General features: G+C 32.2%; 3 protein-coding genes across 3 annotated transcripts; all 3 read right to left on the bottom strand.

The window, feature by feature from the left end:
* Positions 1-394: 394 nt before the first annotated feature.
* LOC124920670 (superoxide dismutase [Cu-Zn], chloroplastic) lies at positions 395-3,317 on the bottom strand. The gene is made up of 8 exons (XM_047461213.1): positions 2,930-3,317; positions 2,777-2,838; positions 2,639-2,678; positions 2,464-2,559; positions 2,357-2,388; positions 2,182-2,257; positions 2,000-2,053; positions 395-568 (listed from the first exon to the last, which is right to left on the bottom strand). Exons 1-8 carry the CDS (start codon positions 3,300-3,302, stop codon positions 543-545), a joined length of 759 nt encoding a protein of 252 aa, XP_047317169.1. The 5' UTR covers positions 3,303-3,317; the 3' UTR covers positions 395-542.
* Positions 3,318-8,588: 5,271 nt separating this feature from the next.
* LOC124922609 (protein SOSEKI 3) lies at positions 8,589-10,980 on the bottom strand. The gene is made up of 6 exons (XM_047463332.1): positions 10,356-10,980; positions 10,210-10,279; positions 10,012-10,127; positions 9,136-9,931; positions 8,858-9,058; positions 8,589-8,765 (listed from the first exon to the last, which is right to left on the bottom strand). The coding sequence occupies exons 1-6, from the start codon at positions 10,543-10,545 to the stop codon at positions 8,696-8,698; spliced, it is 1,443 nt and encodes a 480-aa protein (XP_047319288.1). The 5' UTR covers positions 10,546-10,980; the 3' UTR covers positions 8,589-8,695.
* A 5,168-nt stretch (positions 10,981-16,148) lies between these two features.
* LOC124921844 lies at positions 16,149-17,240 on the bottom strand. The gene is made up of 2 exons (XM_047462543.1): positions 17,045-17,240; positions 16,149-16,944 (listed from the first exon to the last, which is right to left on the bottom strand). The coding sequence occupies exons 1-2, from the start codon at positions 17,174-17,176 to the stop codon at positions 16,252-16,254; spliced, it is 825 nt and encodes a 274-aa protein (XP_047318499.1). The 5' UTR covers positions 17,177-17,240; the 3' UTR covers positions 16,149-16,251.
* Between the last annotated feature and the right edge of the window lie 2,845 nt (positions 17,241-20,085).

Here is a 20,085-nt window from a genome sequence, read left to right on the forward strand (position 1 = left end):
CACTAAAAACGCTTTAATCGTATAGAGAGGGTCGTGCTGATTTCAAAAAATATACATTTCGTAAACAAACAGTGAGTAGTAATATTGAAAAAAATGGTACAATTCTGTTATTGGTGGTAATTAGTAAACTACCTTTAATTGGTTGACCTAACCATTAGAGAAATGGAAAAGTAAAAGAAGTTGAAGCAAACTACTATTACTAGTGCAGCTGGTGAACTAGTACTAGTAGTGGTTCATGGAGTCTATATGACTCAAAAGTTGTTCAAATAAAGATGATGTTAGGTCACCATATATCAAAAAAACCAACCATTTGTAGAGATAATTAATTGGAATCATGTTCTTCAATTATTCCTCATGAATATATTCTTCTTTATCTCTACTATGAAAAGATGACTGAGAAGAATTTCATGTCCTTAAAACAAAAGTCAATCTCAAACAACAAGTTTTACAACAAACTGATGAGTGTTTATTTATTTTATTACATTCATCAACAACAATTTACCAAACATACTCTCTCGTTTGAAAACGATCATGGCTCATCTTCATATGGGAGTTAGACCCACCACTCCTGAGAAAAAGAAATCAAACAAGGAAAATGATGTATCTTCTATATCATCATCATCATTATCAACTCAATTAAAGGAAACTTCAGAAATGGACTAGCTTTGTGTGTAATCGTAGAAAATGACACAAAGCACAAATGAAATGCAAACATAACCATTGTCATTTAATAGATGAATAAAGGGAAAGAAGATGAGTGCAATTATGGAGTACAGAAAGCAAAAAAGACCATTCGTCTTTGGCTTCATTACTAAAAAAAAGAAAAAAAGGGTAAATTGGAGTGTGACCACATGATTTCAATGATAAGATTCTTCTTCATCACTTGATTCATATGATTGGGAATTATCAGCAGTACTAGTAATTGCTCTTTTCCAATAAGAGAAAAGTGGGGAAAAGCTTCAAATGATTCGACAGTGAAGTCATGAATAACCAAAGCTCTACATTCACTTTCAAAAAATGCCATTGTAGGAACTATTCCTAATCAAATTATTACTTATTAACTAATTATAGTTATCCACTAAAATTAACATAATTATCTAAACTAAATGACTTTAATTAAGAACTCCCAACACCCAAGGAGGCATTGCAAGAAGTGGTAACATGCACAGGGATATTGTCTCGAATAATACTAATGATAATGTTTGATATAATTTTGGTAAGAAGTTGATAATCCAAGAAAGAATTTGGGATGAGAGGTCAAAAAATCTGTAATCAAGCTGATCACGATGACAATTAATGTATATAGAGTAAAAGATAGTATAGTTTTAAATAAAACTCTAATAACTAATCAAATAAGTACTTATTTAGATAATTATCTACTAAAAATAACATAATCACCTATAGAAATAATTAAAGATGAAATGATGATAAACTGAGCATATAACATAATTTAGAAAAATTCAAGCAAAATATGTCACAAGAAGTGAACTTCTTGAGGAAACTGACAAAATGAACTCAACTCTTGAGATATCATAGGGGTTTACAAGGGCATTCAACTATGGAAGTAAGCAACTTGCCACCCTACACTTCTAAGGGTAACGGGTCTTTATATAAAATGACTGCATATTTAAGAAAAAATATAATGACAAAAAATACTTCTGCTCTGACTAACAAATTGCTCTCTAAGAGAATCCTATTTTTGGATTATGTATTATTATTATTATTATTTTGTATGATGCTAACAACTGATTGCAGAGTTGATCATTTGGAACTTTCAATTTATAGATGTAGATCTCGGGATATTCCCGAAACTCACAAAGAAAAAAGGAAGTGAGTTAGACAAAAAGAAAAGCAACTTGGACAAAAAAAAAAGACTTATTAGGAATGGAATGGAATGGATATTTGGGTAATCATCTATCCTATCACTCTAATTGCATTTACAGGTTTCTTAACAATTCCTACAATCAGAAGATAATTGGATTCAGTGCTTTGAGCTTACCACATGCCAGTCTTCCTCCAGCATTGCCAGTGGTAAGACTGAGTTCATGACCACCTGTAAAAAGAAACAATCAATGACAATCAGAAAACAGAAAACAGAAAACGAAAATCCAGTCATATCAGCTGCAATATATTTAGCATACAGATTTCAGGTTAAAACAATCAAACAAACATTAATATTACCCTTTCCAAGATCATCTTGAAGTTCATGGACAACCAATGCTCTTCCAACAACCGAGTTAGGTCCACTAAGCGGTATCTGCATTGTTCGGTGCAAAAGAGAATAGAAGATGATCACACTATAACAAGACAAACAAAAATCAACAAACAAGAATTTACAGTAAACAGGAATAAAAACCTGATTATCTACTAATGTTGCTTCAGCCACACCTGGATTACAAACAGTAAAAGATATTCAACAAAAGGTTGATACAATTTTGTATATAAATGGAAAGAGTTAGTTACCATCGGCATTGGCAACTATGTTTCCCAGGTCGCCCGCATGTCGGACTTCATCTTCAGGAGCACCATGAGTTAACTTATCGGGGTTGAAATGAGGTCCTATGAAGAGTTAATGGTTTAAAAAACTGCAATTTCATCTACAAAAGCACAGAGATTTTGACATTTTGAACCAACCAACCTGTAGAAATGCAGCCATTGGTTGTGTCCCCAAACTCATGCTTCATCACATTGGGAGAAGATAAATAGAAGATGAAGGTTAATCACACAAGAAACCCACAAAAAATGAAACCCACAAGAAATAGAATGACACACTCACCAAATGGAATCCGTGAAGTCCAGGAGTCAATCCAGTGATACGAACACTAACAGTCGTTGGACCTGCAGGAGAAAGGAAACAATACCCACTTCAAATTCAATCCAATTAATCAAATTTCGCGAAGAAACAGAAAGGGTAAGTAATTGATTTGACCATCATCGTCCTGAGTGAGGGTGACAACACCCTCGACGGCGGAAGTTCCCTTGAGGACGGCGACGGCCTTCTTAGCGGCGGAAACGACAGTGAGTGGCTTGGGGGCAGCACGGGCGGCAGTGGAGAGGAAAAAGGAGTGAGGAGTGAACTTAAGGGAAAGACCGTGGAAGGAAGAACTGACAATAGGACTTGAATGTAGGGCAGTAGGGTGAAGGAGGACGTTGGATGCTGAAACTGATGATGCGAGAATCGCCTGTGCTGCCATGGCTACAATTGCGGCTTGCATGAGAGAGAAAGAACAATTGAGGGATTTTGGATAACGAAGTGAACGAGTGTCTCTAGAGTCTAGTCTACTACCCAGATCCAGATTCATAAAGCTGCTTGCTTGGGCTTGAACTTGAACCCATTATTAATTGTTTTACATTCAAATGTTTAATAAATGAAATAATGGTTGGGATACAAAAATCTCATGAAATTTGTCTCAATAATATAAATAAATCTTTCCTAAAATGTCCCATTTAGATTTTTGATTTGTTTGTTGTCTTCTATTACCCTAATTTGAAAAAACCTTTTTCTTTCTCTTATCAAATTTTAAGTTATTTTGCCTTTTCATTGTTATTATTTTTTAAGTTAACCCGATAATATTCTCTTACCATTTGAATTAACGTAAAGTGTGTAAATGGTTCGGTTCGTTTGTTTTTTTTTCCGAAATTTTTTTCCCAAACGTTAGTGTCGATTATTCAAATTCTTCGTTCAGCGGTTGGCAGTTATAAAATCGGTTCGGTCAATTTATCAGTAGTTTGAAAAATAACAAATATATTAAATAAACTAAAGAATAAAAAAAATTAATTAAGTTTTATAAAAAAATTATATATATATATATATATAATAAATTAAATAATAAAAAAGTAATTAATTTTATAATAATAGTCTAATAAAGTAGATAATAAAATAATTATTTAATTTAAAAAAATATATATTATAATAGAGGAGTGATAATCAAATTACGAAGTAACCAAATTCTTTTTCTCAATAATTTTTTATTATAATATTAGTTAAATCAAAATAATTTTAAAAAAGGAAAAATATCAAATATACAAAAATGTGTGACAAGATTCAAATTATATAAAAAAAATAGAAATATAACATAACATATATAGGGAAATTGGACGAAATGACCCTAAAGATGGGATCATTTGCCTCTGTGGTCACCCAATAATAAAAATAATCTGGTGACCACTTTATTTTTTTAGACGAAATTACCTTTTTCGCGTAACGCGAAGTGAATTAGGTTTAATATAAATACTCAAATTTCTTCATTTTCTTCATTTCGTTTCTCTCTCCTCTCTCTCTGTTTTGTTCGTCGGCGGCGGCGAAAACTTCGGCAACGGCGACTACAGGGACGACGGCTATGACCTGAATCTACAAAGATAAGAAAACTCCATCCCTGAATCGATGTTTATAATACATATTTATGTTCTTATTTCTATATCTTCATTTCAAACCCTAACTCTAACCCAAATCGATTTATGTTCATTTTTCCAGTATCTCCATCTAAAACCCTAAATGAATTTATGTTCTTATTGTCTATTATCTTCATTTCAAACGATTTATGTTCTTCTTAATGAAACCCTAACCCTAAATCAATTAAATCTATTCATATTGGTTCATATGGGTTCTTATTTGTTAATATTGGTTCATATTGGTTCATACTGGTTCATATTGGTTCATACTGGTTCATATTAGTTCATTTTTTTGTTCATCTTATTGTTCTTATGCCGATGATGACATTTGTAAATCATATAGGTTCCGTTTCGCGAAGGGCTTCTCGTTACGCGAAGGGCTTCTCGTTTCGTGAAGGGCTTCTCGTTTCGCGAAGGCTTCACATTTCGCGAAGGACTTCACGAATCCAATCTTGGGCGAAAATATTGAAAGAAATGGGTCGGGATTCAGTGAAGAAGTACTTACAGCAAGACGAAAACCGGCTAAGTGCCGACGTTTTAGATGAAGGGTTTTCTCAATAGTCAATACAATTGAGTTGTTTTCATTTAGGTGTTCTATAATTATATGTTAAATGGTTTGTTTGCAGAATTGCATTTTGAAAGGGGGGAGACATAGAGAAATTGAGATTGGACTTGGATAAACTTCCCTTCATATTAATGGACTTTAATCCAATTTGCATTATTAAACCTAATCCTAATGGAAATTAAAATAAGCTTCATTTCCTCATATTCTCTAATTAAAAGGAAGCTTCATTTCTTTTGTCTGTTTTATTTTTATAATCAGATATATATGAAACTTTTCTAATTATTAATGTAATATTGTACTTTCATCCTGTCACCTAAAAAATCAAATGATAAACATATTTTTGTTATTTACAATTTGGGATAGAAATTTAAGACAAAACTCACCAAAATGAAATATTTTTATCATTCATACTCACCAAAAAGTTTCAAACTAGACTAGAGAGTTATCATATATATAGCTATAAAAAAACAAAAAATGGAGGACCAGTCTAGTTATTATTTGAACAAATAACAAGATATATCTTTTCTTTGGATATTGGTGGTAGTCTATTATTGAAATGAAGAATTATTCTCATTCACCTAATCTTTTCTTTGTCCTCGTCAATTTGTTCTATTTGTTCATACCGCGCACCACCACGCCCATGATTATGATTGTCTGATTTTTCATAGTCTTTGTAGTGCCTATGGTGTCGTCGACGACATTCATGTTCATACAATCCCTCCACTTCATCCTCCGGTTCATCACGATCCTTTGGCTTCTCATAAGATCGCTCACGAGATTTCTCCCTATCACCCTCTCTATCTCTTCCCTTTTCACGGGATTTTTCCCTACACATGATGGGGAAATGAAAGTGAAGAAAATTATAAAAATTATGCAGATTAAAAGATCTCATATTGTCTACTTGTTATAGGTAGTGGATGCAAGCTCTATTAGATATACAACCATCATTGCATTCTTTCCTCTTCAAAATTTAACTCAAGTTGTTAAGCAAATACATTGAGAAGGTAACATATAAGGAAAAAATTCACATGGAGTTTTAAAGAGGCTTGTGAAAATAAAAGGCATCATAATCAATTACCTCCCCAATTGTTTTTTATTTACATCTTCACCTCCAATCCTGGTTGTTCCTAGACCCCCACCAAGTCGACGAGGTTTCCAGTTTGGAACTGTTCTACCTCGTTCAACATCGACAAGCACTCTTCTGTTATCAATCTTTGTTCCATCAGCTTGTTTATATGCAGCTATAGGAAACACATGTAAGGCTAGGAGTCAGGAAAAGAAAATAAACACACACATATAAAATATAACATCGATCTATACAAATTACAGACAGACCTTTCATGTCTCTTGTGTGCACATACTCTATGAATGCATAAAGGGAAGCCCTTCGCGAAACGGAACACATATGATATGCAAATGTCATCATCGACATAAGAACAATAAGATGAACAAAAAAATGAACCAATATGAACCAATATGAACCAGTATGAACCAAAATGAACCAATATTAACAAATATGAACAAATATGAACTAATATGAACAGATTTAATTGATTTAGGGTTAGGGTTTCATTAAGAATAACATAAATCGTTTGAAATGAAGATAATAGACAATAAGAACATAAATTCATTTAGGTTTTTAGATGGAGATACTAAAAACATGAACATAAATCGATTTGGGTTAGGGTTAGGGTTTGAAATGAAGATATAGAAATAAGAACATAAATATGTGTAGAAATTTAAAGAGAAGAGATAAATTTTATTGATAGTTTATTGGTTGTTTTTGTTGTTATTCTTACATAAGACTGTCTAGTGCTTAAATAGTAAGATTACATTTGCAGAAAAGGAAATAATTAAATAGTAAAATCATGTAATTGATAATCAACGACCAATTAGCAAATCAATTAGTGTAATTGATTGATTTACAAATCAATTAGTCTAATTGATTGATTTGCTACTGATTTTCTCAATATTCCATTCTTAGAATTATTTTTCTTCCAGAATAATTCTACACTCCCCCTTAAGTTGAGTAGTAGATGTTGAAACTGCCCAACTTGCCACATACTTTCTCGAGTCGGCTTGGTGAGTATGTCAGCCACCTGATTGCAAGATGTAACGTAGAGAAGTGTAATAGAGCATTGACAGAGATTGAAGAAGGTGTTGCCGATGAATTGTTGATGACATTCTTTCAATTTGACTGATTCAAAAATCATGATTCACTTAGTTAGAGGAGTGGCTCTTGGCTCTTGGCTCTTGGCTCTTGGCACTTGGCACTTGGCTCTTGGCTCTTGGCTCTTGGCTCTTGGCTCTTGGCTCTTGGCTCTTGGCTCTTGGCTCTTGGCTCTTGGCTCTTGGCTCTTGGCTCTTGGCACTTGGAACTTGGCTCTTGGCTCTTGGCTCTTGGCTCTTGGCTCTTGGCTCTTGGCTCTTGGCTCTTGGCTCTTGGCTCTTGGCTCTTGGCTCTTGGCTCTTGGCTCTTGGCTCTTGGCTCTTGACTCTTGGCTCTTGGCTCTTGGCTTTTGGCTCTTGGCTCAGCTCTTGAAGTGAAAAGTAATAATTTTTTAACAGATGAAATGTTGGAAGAAATCTGTCGAGACATAAAGACGATGTTTGCCAAAAAAAGAGGAGAAAAATTAAATCTGTCGAGACACGAAGACGATGCTCGATACAGATTCGACTAAACTATAAAAAAAACGCACTGAGATTTGTAATAAATAATAATTTTAAAGAAATATGAGATTAAAGAATCATTTCAGTTCTCCTCCAATGGCTATTTCCACCATTGGAGGAGGCAGCGGAAAATTGTGAACAGGTTCCTTCAAGAAGGAAAAACCTGCTCTGATACCATGTAGAAATTTAAAGAGAAGAGAGAAATTTTATTGATAGTTTATTGGTTGTTTTTGTTGTTATTCTTACATAAGACTGTTAGTGTTTAAATAGTAAGATTACATTTGTAGAAAATAAAATAATTAAATAGTAAAATCATGTAATTGATAATCAACGGCCAATTAGCAAATCAATTAGTGTAATTGATTGATTTGCTACTGATTTTCTCAATATTCCATTCTTGGAATTATTGTTCTTCCAGAATAATTCTACAATCTGTATTATAAACATCGATTCAGGGACGAGGTTTTCTTATCTTTATAGATTCAGGTCATAGCCGTCGTCGCCGAAGTTTTTGCCGCCGCCGCCGAACAAGAACGGAGATAGAAGAGAGAGAAATGAAATGAGGGAAATGAAAAAATTTGAGTATATATATTCACACTGTTTCACTTCGTGAAACGCGAACTTCCTTCGCGTTACGCGAAAAGGGTAATTTCGTCAAAAAAAATAAAATGGTCACCAAATCAATTTTAAATATTGGGTGACCACGGAGGCAAATGACCCTATCTTCAGGGTCATTTCGTCCAATTTCCCCATATATATGGTCGAATAAAACGTCGATTTTTTATTATATAAATCATCAACTGAATCGGCCATCGTCAATACAAAAAATTATGAACCGAACAGAATACGATTCAGTCGGTTTATAATTATTTCGGTCGTTTTCATCGATTTGGTTTTGCTTACCCTATCAATTTATATTTATGGCGATTATGGTGGGCTTATGTTTTTGAAAACCATAAAGTGTAAGAATTTGAAATTGTAGTTAAGATAAATCAATTAAACATTGTCAAATAGGGAAACTCAAAGCTACCCACTTCAAATTCAAACAAAATTCAGAGTTCTCAAAGCCTAATCCTCCTCCACAGATCTCGGCCATTCATCCGTAGATTGGATTATAATCCTAGCTCCAGAAGAAAGCCTGTTACGAGCCCCAAAAACATATATCTCAGCCAACCAGAATATTAATGAGAAAATCTTGACCTAAAACAGAAGAACACAAGTGAAACTTAACTCTCTTCTACTTTGAATTTGATCACTTTGCCCTCCTCCTGTTCCTCCTCTCTGAACCTTAAACTATTTCCATTTGGAGCACAATTAGAACTGTCCATTTCTTCTGAAACTACTCTTGGTTCTTCAGAAATGAGTGATGGCTGTTTGTTTGAGATGATGCATTTAGACTGTTTGGTAATAACTCCCTCATTGTTGCAGCTCCTGCATTATCACCAATTTGATGGTAAAAGCAATTCAAATCTTTTTCTTTTTTTGAAGATGAAGAAGAGGAAACTAACCTGTCAGCATGATAAGAGGAAGATCGCTTTAGGACACTACATCGATCTCCTTCCTTAAACATACATGTTTCAACCAGACTCCCACTGAAGTATTCCTTATCTTTTAACCTTATTAGAGATGTTGAGAATAGTGGGGATGAGAATTTCGTGTGGGAAAACTTTGGTCTGTAAGTAGGAATAATCCCAAAGCTGTGATCTTTAACAGAAATTGACCCACACGAAATCAACTGCATCAGTATATTGGAAGCCTTGATCTTTGTTGTACATGATGGAACTCGAAAATCTTCTTCCTCCACTATCCTAAAACTGTTCATTGTACTAGCATCGGATCGTATCAGAGATTCTAAAGTATTTATCTTCCTCTGAGTGGAGATTGAATCTTGAGATGAAACTTGATTTTGACAAGATTTATTGCTTTCTGGGTCCAATTCCAAACATTCATCATCTGTAGAAACACCCCTTGTACAAGTTTCTTGATTTTTTTCCACACTTTGGTCTGTTTGAGTAGAAGCATTAGCCAATCCTTCAGTCTTGTAAGATTTGTACTCGGTTAAGCTGAGGGAATCATTCAAAGGAGGAGAACAACTCTTCCCATCATCCCTTCTCCTCCTCCTAGACTCTTCCTCCTCCTCTGGGGATTCAAAAGGTGAAGATGATAACCGTTCTACCACATCAGGAGGAGAATGTTTTCTTCTATCACTTCCATTCAGGCTTGATGATGATGATGAACCATTCCATTCTATCAATTGTTTTTGGTTCTGTAGTTTCGCATTTGCAGTGGGAGGAGCTAAGCGAGCTGAAACCATAGAATATTCAACATTTAATTTTCACCCACTATCCGAGTTTGTGGTACACATGAATGAATATAAAATCAACCTGAATTTGGATCTTGAAAGAGCTCAGAGCCCTTTAGAACGTATTCATTACCATTAGAGGGAAGAATCAAGTCATCTTCACAGAGGTCATGCCAAACAAACCCGTTCTTATAGCTTCTGCAGAACCCAAAACAATGGAAATTAAAAACATAGTTACACAACCAAAAACTGTTCATTGGATTTGGATTGTTCATTGGACCTCTTGTTTGACCATGAATACATCGAGGCCATGCCTCTGCCTCTCAAAACATTAAACCTGTCAACAACATCTGCATTGGAAATGGAAGCATATAAGGTCATTTAAGGCAAACATTTATGCAAGAAATTAAAGAAGAATCGGCGTACCGCGCAAATAAAGGCCTTCAGTTGATGATAGAGGAACCTCAATGACATGCGGATGCTCGAGTTGTCTATTCCTACAGAGATAGTATACGACTTGTACTCTACGGATCTGTTGATACTTGGGCGACCGTTCTCTCCAAACAATTGCCCTTTCCGGACTCAATTGCCGGTACTTGTTCACACGCGCTTCCATTGACAAGCAGCGAATCCGATGACTGGTTTAATGGAGATCAGAAGAAGGAGATGGGCAAGTGGGATAATCTGAAAAATGGGTAATTCCAAGCTGAAGCATTTAAATCAGCAATTGCTTTCGGCCAACTGTGAGAAATGTACCCAGTTGAGAAAAGAGAGCTGGAGCATTGAATGCATAGAGATGAGATGAGATGAGATGATGGGTAACTTACTTACTTACTTACTTCCATAGAGATGAAAATGCGGATGAAGTCGAAGCAAGGCAAGAATAATAATGGAGATGGTTTTAGTGAGAGCGGGAAAATGTGTTAAGATGGTGAGGGTACTGCTGATCCTGGATGCATTTTGTCCTTAGAAAAAGAGGTAAAATGGTGGTGGTGAAGTAGGTATCAAACAGTGGTAACTTTTCAATTTCTATACTAGTACTACAGGAAGAAAAAGACACCCATGAGTGATTAAACCTGTGGCGCCCGCAGTTATTGTAACAGATGGGAAAGAAGAAGACGGAATGGTAGTGGTGGAGACTGAAACATGAAACAGAGTACCTAGAGCAGAGGGAGGGGGGAAAGGGAAAGGTTTCATCGCTTTCATCTGCATTTTTTTTATTTCATTTTGTAAAAAAAGGTAATGGTTATTTATGATTGGAAGAAGTTGTGTCTTTTGAATTGCTTGACTTTTGAATTAGGGAAATTTGATAAAATGATCCTTTACACAGGAAATGATTAGTCCCATAAAATTTGCGAAATTGATCACTTCCACTATGTTACGAAGAAAATATCATGTCGCGTGTCGCGTCACTCAGAGGGATGATCTGATAATGTTTATAAAAATAATTTTGCGTCGCGTGATGCGAGGTCATTTTTTGAAACATTGTCGCATCACGCGAGTTCATGTTTACAAACATTATTAGGTAATCACTTCTGACGCGAAATGGTATTTTCGTCCAAAGGGTCTTCTTTGCAAGGTTTATGGGACACCGGTCATTTTCTCAAATAAATGCATTATTATGGTCATTTCATAAGATTTCTTTTGAATTATGGTAGACAAGATTCAATCATCACAATTTTAATTATTTAAAATATTTTTATTTTAATTTTACATACTGTTTTTTTACTTCTCAATCACATTTGTGAAAAAAATTCTTTTATTTTTATAATTTTTCAAATTATTATCGAATCTTACGTATTTGTTGAAGGCATTCAAATTAAATTCAGATATTTTGAATATTTTCAAAAATATATACTTAATTTAAAATGCAAATACTTTGAAATAAGTATACTGTATACAAAATTATGTCGTTACGAAAATTTTGAAAATTAATTCCCAAATATATTAAAAAGTATTATATCATCAACCTTAAAAAATCAATAATAAAGTTGAGAGATCTTAAGTATCTCAATAGACTATTGAATTTGGTGTACTCTTACCATATTACGAACGGTTCAATATTAATGTTATTTATTATAACTTAGTTTTAATAAAAAAAAATGGATTTTGTATATATAAATATCAATCATTAATCAATATCAATATAACTATTCTAATAATGTTTTTTAATCACTCAAACCAACTTCAAAATTAGAATGAACAAAATTTTGAAAACAATACTCAATTTTAAAAATACATCCCAAACGTATCTAAATATCGCTAAAATAAGATTAACAATGTTTCCTTGATTTTTAATTTAGTCTCATACGATTTTTTTTTTTGGAAAACGGTTTTTCTTTTTCATTTCATTAAAATCTCAAAAGTGGGAAAGTTAAAAAATCAAAACTAGACAAATCCTAATTATGATTACAAGATGACAATCAAACGACCATAAAAAAACTGATTAGTAGCCATCAAAAATACAAAAAACAGAGATTACAAACAAAGATTACAAATTGTATCAAATCCTAATTATTCCAATCAGGATTTTTATTTCCATATCAACCTGATGTTTCAACAGGTTGTCATCCCCTTCCCCTTGTCCTTCCTCTTTCCCTTCCCCATGTAATGAAAGAATGGTGAATTGAAGATGATGATGAGTATTGTCTATTCTCATTTTGATTTTTTCCTTTATATGAACTCGTTCTAATTTGATAAAAAGAATTATTCTTCAGAAATTCTGAACTCTTCACCTTGTTGTTCTCAACTTGAATTTTAAGATCATTATCTTTATTTTCTTCAGTTTCAGCTTTTGAATCCTCAGCAACTTTGGATTATTCTATATCAACTTAAAATTCTCTTATTTCTCTTGATTAACTTGAGTATCTTCTTCTATATTTTCATCAACAACCACTTCAACTTGATTGGATTGGGAATCCTCAAGTATCTCTTCAATATGATTAGGTTGAGGTTACACCTCCTTCATCGTACTACTTTTGTCTTGTATATAATTTTCTTAATCTTCTGTTTCCTGATCTTTAACCACATTTTACACTTTGATAATAGGCACCTCTGTTTCATTTTCTTGCATTTTTACTTTCTGACCTTTATGAATTTTTTGATCTTCTTCCTTAAGCAAATCACAATTTGGCTTGAATGTTGAAAGGTATTGCATAAAGTGCATCTGTATGGCCTCCACTCATAATTGATTTCCATAATAATATGTTTTTCTTTTTTGTCTACTATTGTCATACTATTCGGCAATATGTTTATAGGATGCACCTCAATACTAATTCTAGCAAATGATATGTGATCTCCTCCTTCAATAATTGGGTTCATGTATAATGGCGTACCCAATAAACCTGCAAAATAACTAAGAGCTTCTACATTATACATGCGTATAGGGATATTCCAAAGTTTGAACCATATCTGAGTTGTTTCTTTATGCTTGCTTAATAGATTCAAATCTTCAGATCATCTTTCCAACTTCATGCAGTTGGATCCAATATATGTATGCCCATTTTCCAGAATTTCATCCAGATTTGATTCCTTTTTAAATTTTAGAAAGTAGAGATCATGTACATTTGCTGAAATTTTCTTCAGTCTCTTTTTCTTCCATTGCTTCATAAGTGCCTTTTTGGTGACTATGAAGGAAACTCTATTTTTTCCTATGTAGTTTCCCACCACTATATTTTCCCATTCCCTAACACAATTTTCTTCTACTATAGCAGACAATTTAAATTCAAAAGAAGAATTCAGTACATCCACTTTTGTTTGTACATTGCCCAAGTAGATTTTTCCTTAAATTTTTCCTTTGTATGCATGATCTTCAGCCTTTTTCCCAATTTTATTTTTTTAGACTTCATTAATTTTCCATGTAGAATTACTTCCGATAGTATATGTTTTTGATTTAGGAGCATTCATTAACTCCCTCATTGTTGCAACAGACTATTTTACTATCACTTCATATTCATTCTTCTTGAGTAAATTCCAATCTTGGAGATAGTGAATACAATCTCTCATTTCTTAGTATGCATCAGGAGTTTGGTGATTTGGTTTTTTAGTCCAAATAAATTTGTCCTTTGATTATACCTTCTCATCCAAACTCGTTCTTTATTCTCATTGATCCCTACATTATTTTCCAAAGACTTTTGGGCAGCAATTGGGTCTTTGCTGATTTCCTGCACTTTTTCGTTAATAACTTCTTCAGCTAATTTGTTCATTTCCTTCTCTACAGTTTCTTTAACTCCTTTAAGAACAAAGTTCTGCACTTTTTGCCTTGTTATTTTTCCTTTTACCCATATTCCTATAAGATTTAAGAACAGAGGATTAAAGTCAGAACAACAATATTAAAACGACCTTATTCAAACCCTAGACGATTTTTCCCGATGTGCCGAATGTGCCAGATGTACATGTCGAGCTGATCGTGCTAGATGTGCCAACGATCTTTACTCCGACCACGTTTCTCGTAACCGACTACCAAATCAACTGAATCACGCAACCGAGCAACTGTGCTGAACGTACCGATCGTGCCAATTGTGCCAAACGTGCCGACGATCTTGATTTCGACGCAATATGACACGATACAAATTTTGAGCCTAATAACAACTCAAATTCAAACCCCAAATAACAATTGTATCAACAAACTTAATTTCATATTTTAATTGATTATTTAAATATTTATTTCATGACAAAAACTATATTAAATTCAAATAAACATTGGTCAAAAGAAACCCTAAACCCTCTCCCATTTATCTTTAAGCTTTTTTCTGCATAGAAATGATTTTTTTAATATTTACTTCCTATTGAATTGAATTCGAAATTCAGGAATCATTATGAGAGGGTCGTTTGAAATTCAGGGCATGAATCATTACGAAACGTTTTCAAAACAAAAATAAATTTGTGAATTATTGTTATAATACTCCATTAAATAATGATATTTGAGAAAATCACCAAATTTATTAGTTAATTAATGTTTAATAATAAAAAATAAGAATAAAACAGCATTTCAATTGATGGAACAAATAAATTTAAAAATGACATTAGAATTTCATTGGATGCGTAAATCTATGCACATCTTTGGGCTTCATTAATAATTATTAATTTAGTGCACTTATGTACTGAATGCACAATAAAATAATATTGGATAACTTTTGGCCTTAATTCAATTACATCTTTTTATAATTAATTAATTTAATAGTATTTGGTCATTAATGTATTTGTTTGCATCTATCTGTTACAAGCCCACTCAAATTTTATTCAGACATTTGCATTTTCATAGATTTGAATAAAAGTCATCTACTAGCTTAATTTCAACATCACACGAGATACTATCTGACTAAAGGGTTAGTTCGATGCTACCTATACAGGCAGTGCCTATATTGACTAAGGCACTGCCACTGATACAAAGAAAAAAAATTAATAAATAAGTATGATGATGCTTCACTTTTGTATATATATTTTATTTTATTAGTGAAATACATATATGTGTATATAAGGGTAGCATCCAAATAATCTGACTAAGAAATAATATTTCTTCAGTTTCATTGAAGAACAAAATAACATACAAATCAATTTAAATTAGACTAAAAAACTAGGAAAGTTGTGATTTTTATTATTACGGTTGTTTGATGATACTAAAAACACAACTTTGAGCATTGGGATTCTGATTAAGATGCCACTCAAATCAGACACAGACAATTTCTGGGCCATGTTGCCCTATAAAAATAACAATTAATATTATATAAAAATAACATTTTGAAATTTAAATCCATAAATATATTTTATTATAACCACTCTTCAAGACGTGGCAGTTTGAAAGAAATATATTTCATTTTAATTATTTTTATTTAATGGACTGTATATGGAAAGAAAAGTATTTGAGAACTTGGGTCTTCTTCAGTTTGACTTATTTCAATAATTTTTAAATATTATTATTAATTACTTCAATTAAATTATTAATAAAATACATTAATATATTTAATTTTTTTTAAATTACTCTTATCCTATTGACATTCTCAATTCACTTTTAAGGTAGTATTTTAATTCTTTTTTTGTTTATGAGAAATAAATTCGTGACATTTGATTTTGATAAGAATTTTATCACTGACATATCTCATAGATTATATTTTTTTACGAACATAATTGAATATAAGAAAATTTACATAACAAACATTAGAAAACTCTCATCACAATTTCGCATTAGCTGAATAGCAAAATAAAAAATGGTAGATAGAGACAATTGGCATTAATGAGACTATAATTAGCAAATTTAGTACTAATAATAAAAAAAGTACTAGAGATTAGATTTCAATTTCAATTAATCATCATCATCATGATGTCAAAGAACAAATCTTGGATGCTTATTCTGAGCAAAATCAGATCCTCCACAAAGCTCTCTTTTCCTCATCACCTTAACCCGTTCATCATTATTGTTAACATTCGTTGCCGGCGCCGGAATCACCACCGGCGGAGGCGGAATTTGATATGAGTCAAGTGGCGGCGGCGGATGTCGCCACTGTGGTAAAGGCCCAGCCAACATGAGGGTCTGTAAAAGTGGACCTGCTTTCATAACCGCCAGTAAAAGCTTCCCCTTTTCCGGCAATGGTTGGTCGAGTACTAAACGGGTCATAGGATCCTGTTCTGCCGGAGAAGAAACAATACTTTCATCGGAATCGGAGAACCCATTGTTGTTGGCGTTACTACTGTTATAGTCTAATTTCCTTCTGGGTTGTTCGTCTTCAATGTAGTCCAATCCAATTCCAGATTCGTCGGAGATTCCATGGTGAATCTGAATCTGATTCTGGTGCTGTAAATGGTGAATCTTTTGTTTTAGGATGAATTTGTCGGAGAGGAGTCTATGAAGAGTCCTACTTGATTCTTGTTTTTCTAGATTGGCTTGAGATAGAAGGAATTTGAGATGGGTTAATTGATTGTCTTTGTTTCTGAGTTCTTCATCTGCTTTTTGTCTTGTGGCTTCGAGCTCCATTTGAGCTATAGCAAGTGTTTGTCTTAGCTCTTCTTCTTCCATGGACTGTCAAGAAAGATTTGTCAATTTTGAGAGAAGATTGAATTAAGTAGTAGGTAACAAAACATGGGGGGAAGATAAGAGAAGAGAAGAGATGATTTCTTACCTTGGGATGTTGAGAGAAAGGAGGAGAAGAAGAAGAAGGTGGGCAGTGAAGAAAGTTGCGTTGATTGTTCATGATTGCATCAGCAATGGAAGAAGACATGATGGATAGAGAATTACAGAGATTATTATCCATTGAGAATGAAAGAAAGAGAAAGAGAAGAATGACCTTTTTAAAAGGAATGAAACTAGCTACTATTTGAGTGAAGAAATTTCTTACTTTTTTTCCCCCTCTCTCTCTGTCTCACACTATATTAGTAGTAACGGCCTAACCTAGCCTAGTGTGTATTGTTTGATTTTGATTATTTCCACTATAACCCATTATCTAATTTATTATTAACTTTAATGTCAATGTTATTTAAATAATTAATCATAATATCATATTTATATATATATATATATATATATATATATTTTAATTTTTAAATGATCTATTATTTTAAAAAATGAGTGTAAGTTTGACATCTAAAAAAAATTAACTTCATTTAAGGTAAAAAATAATTTAAAATAACTAGATCAAAATAGTACAGAGAAACAAGAGATTAACAGGTATTTAATTTTTTTTAGATTTAGATAAATAAATAATGAATTAAATTAAAAATAAATAAATTAAGAAGTTATGTCACATTTTTAACGTTAATTGTTTTTTTCGGAGTGGAGTTGAGTCTATCTCAGCCCCATCGTAAATCCACCTTTGGTACGGTTTTATCGAATTAATCTCATAATTAAATATAGTAGTGTTATAAATAAAACATATCAGTTATGTTATAGTTAATAATTGATAGTTTATCACTTAAAGTTACTAAAGTAGCCGTGGTAAGAGTCGACTTAAGAAACTAAAAAATTACGGGTTCGATTCAAGCGTTTTAGCGTTTTAAGTTTAAGCGGGGAGACCATGTCCGTAGTGTGTGACGCTAATTTGTTCTCTTTTAATTTCAAAAAAACTTATCCACCTTAAAATCATTTATTTTATTATATATATCATGATCTTCTCCTTTGAAAAATATTTTATTATATTTAAAAATAAAAACAACTTTGCATAATTTCATGAAGACACCTAAAAATCTCACACAATTTATCTAAAACTAAAATGAAGACAACATTGATACATCGATTCTCAATATAAAAAAAAATGATAGTAAATTTGAGATAGGAAATTAAGAGAGGGCTATTTCAAAGTATATAGTCTTATTTGAAATTCAGCTTCCAAACTAACATATTGTTCATCTTTCTCAAACTAGTCTTTTTCACTAATCAAACTCTTAACTCCACGTATATTATATTATATATATACATATTATATATATATATATATATTTATTTATTAATATAATAACTTATTATTAAATATATATATATTATATTTAATTATTTAAATAATTATTTTTTTATAATATAATAAATATTATCATCAACACATAAAATTATACAAAATATTTTGTAACCATATTTATTTATTTATTTATAATCTAATAAATAAAAATTGTTACGAAATATTTTATTAGAAATGTGGATTGTGTCTCACGATGAAAGATATCGTTATGGCCAAGTAACAACAAATATGGTCGAAAGTTTCAACGGTATGTTAAGCTCTGCTCGTTTTTTACCGATCACATCATTGATGAAATATATATTATCGCTCGGTAAAGATGGTTGCAGAAAGACAGACGAAAACTTTGAATAATCTTTAAAATGGTCATACTTATTGCAAGTTATCAAGATATTTATTTAAAAAGATTTAAAGCAAGGCATCAACACATAAAATTGTTCCAGCAAACCGAGATTTTTGAGGTGACTATTACACGTTACAAAACAAAAAGGTTTTTGGAAATGTGACAACAAGCATATCGTCGACATACGTAGCAAATTTTGTTCTTGTGGAAAATGGTATCGGTATCACTCTCCATGTTTACATATAATTGCTGGTTATTTAGTATGCAAACTTGATTGGAATCAATACATTGACTCATATCACAATTTATCAACACTTTCTGAGATGTGACTGTATGAATTTCATCACATGCCTGACGAAGCATATTAAACGTTCTCATTAGCACATGATTGAGAAAAATATGGTAATTTCATTTACAATGAAAATTTGAGAAAGGAGAAAAATATATAAACGAGGTCAAAGTCAACAAATTCGAACTGAAATGAACAATTCACGAAGGACCATAATTTGTGGGAGGTGTGACCAAGAAGGTCATATGAGACGTAATAAACGATATTGTTCTCAACAAAATCATCAATAGTTTGAAGATAAGATTGTTGCAATATATTTTTATTAATTATTAAGTTGTATTTGTTTCACTCATTTTATATTATTTTATTGTTATCTTAAATGATTTTTTTTTTATAATTTGTATGAATCGTTTTAAAAAAAACATTAATAGTGAAATAATTATATATTAATTATTTATAAATGTGACGATAATATTTATTATATTATAGAAAAATAATAATTTAAATAATTAAATGTATAATTTATATTTAATAATAAGTTATTATATATATATATAGTTAGGAGTTTGAATAGTGAAAGAGACAGTTTGATAAAGATGAAATAAACGAGACTAGTTTGGGAAGTTAAATTTCAAATAAAGTTATTAATTTGGGAAAGTTCTAGAATGGGGAGGGAATGACGTGAGCATCACTCTTTATCATTTTTGAGTATGTTACGTTATTTTTTTTCCAAATTCTCTCCTCATATCACTCATTGTCCCTAAATCAATCAGTTCCTCTTCATCTATTTAACGTTTAAAATGTTTTTACTAAAATAACCTACTTTATATGAGAATATTTGAAAAAAAAACAAATATGGTAATAATTAGATAACCCTATATCAAACAAAGCCTAGTTTGATGATAAGTTACCTTGTTTGTCAACATATTCAATGGCAGCCTCTATGTATACAAATAAATTAGGCAATCTATATATATGGAAACCCACTCACTATATATACATCACCGCCAAACACGGGCACCAAGACAATTTCCCTTAACTATTTGTAAACAATCATGTTTTTTTATTTTAGGTATACTAAAT

This window comes from Impatiens glandulifera, chromosome 1 (genome assembly GCF_907164915.1).
Source record: "Impatiens glandulifera chromosome 1, dImpGla2.1, whole genome shotgun sequence".
Taxonomy (NCBI): domain Eukaryota; kingdom Viridiplantae; phylum Streptophyta; class Magnoliopsida; order Ericales; family Balsaminaceae; genus Impatiens; species Impatiens glandulifera.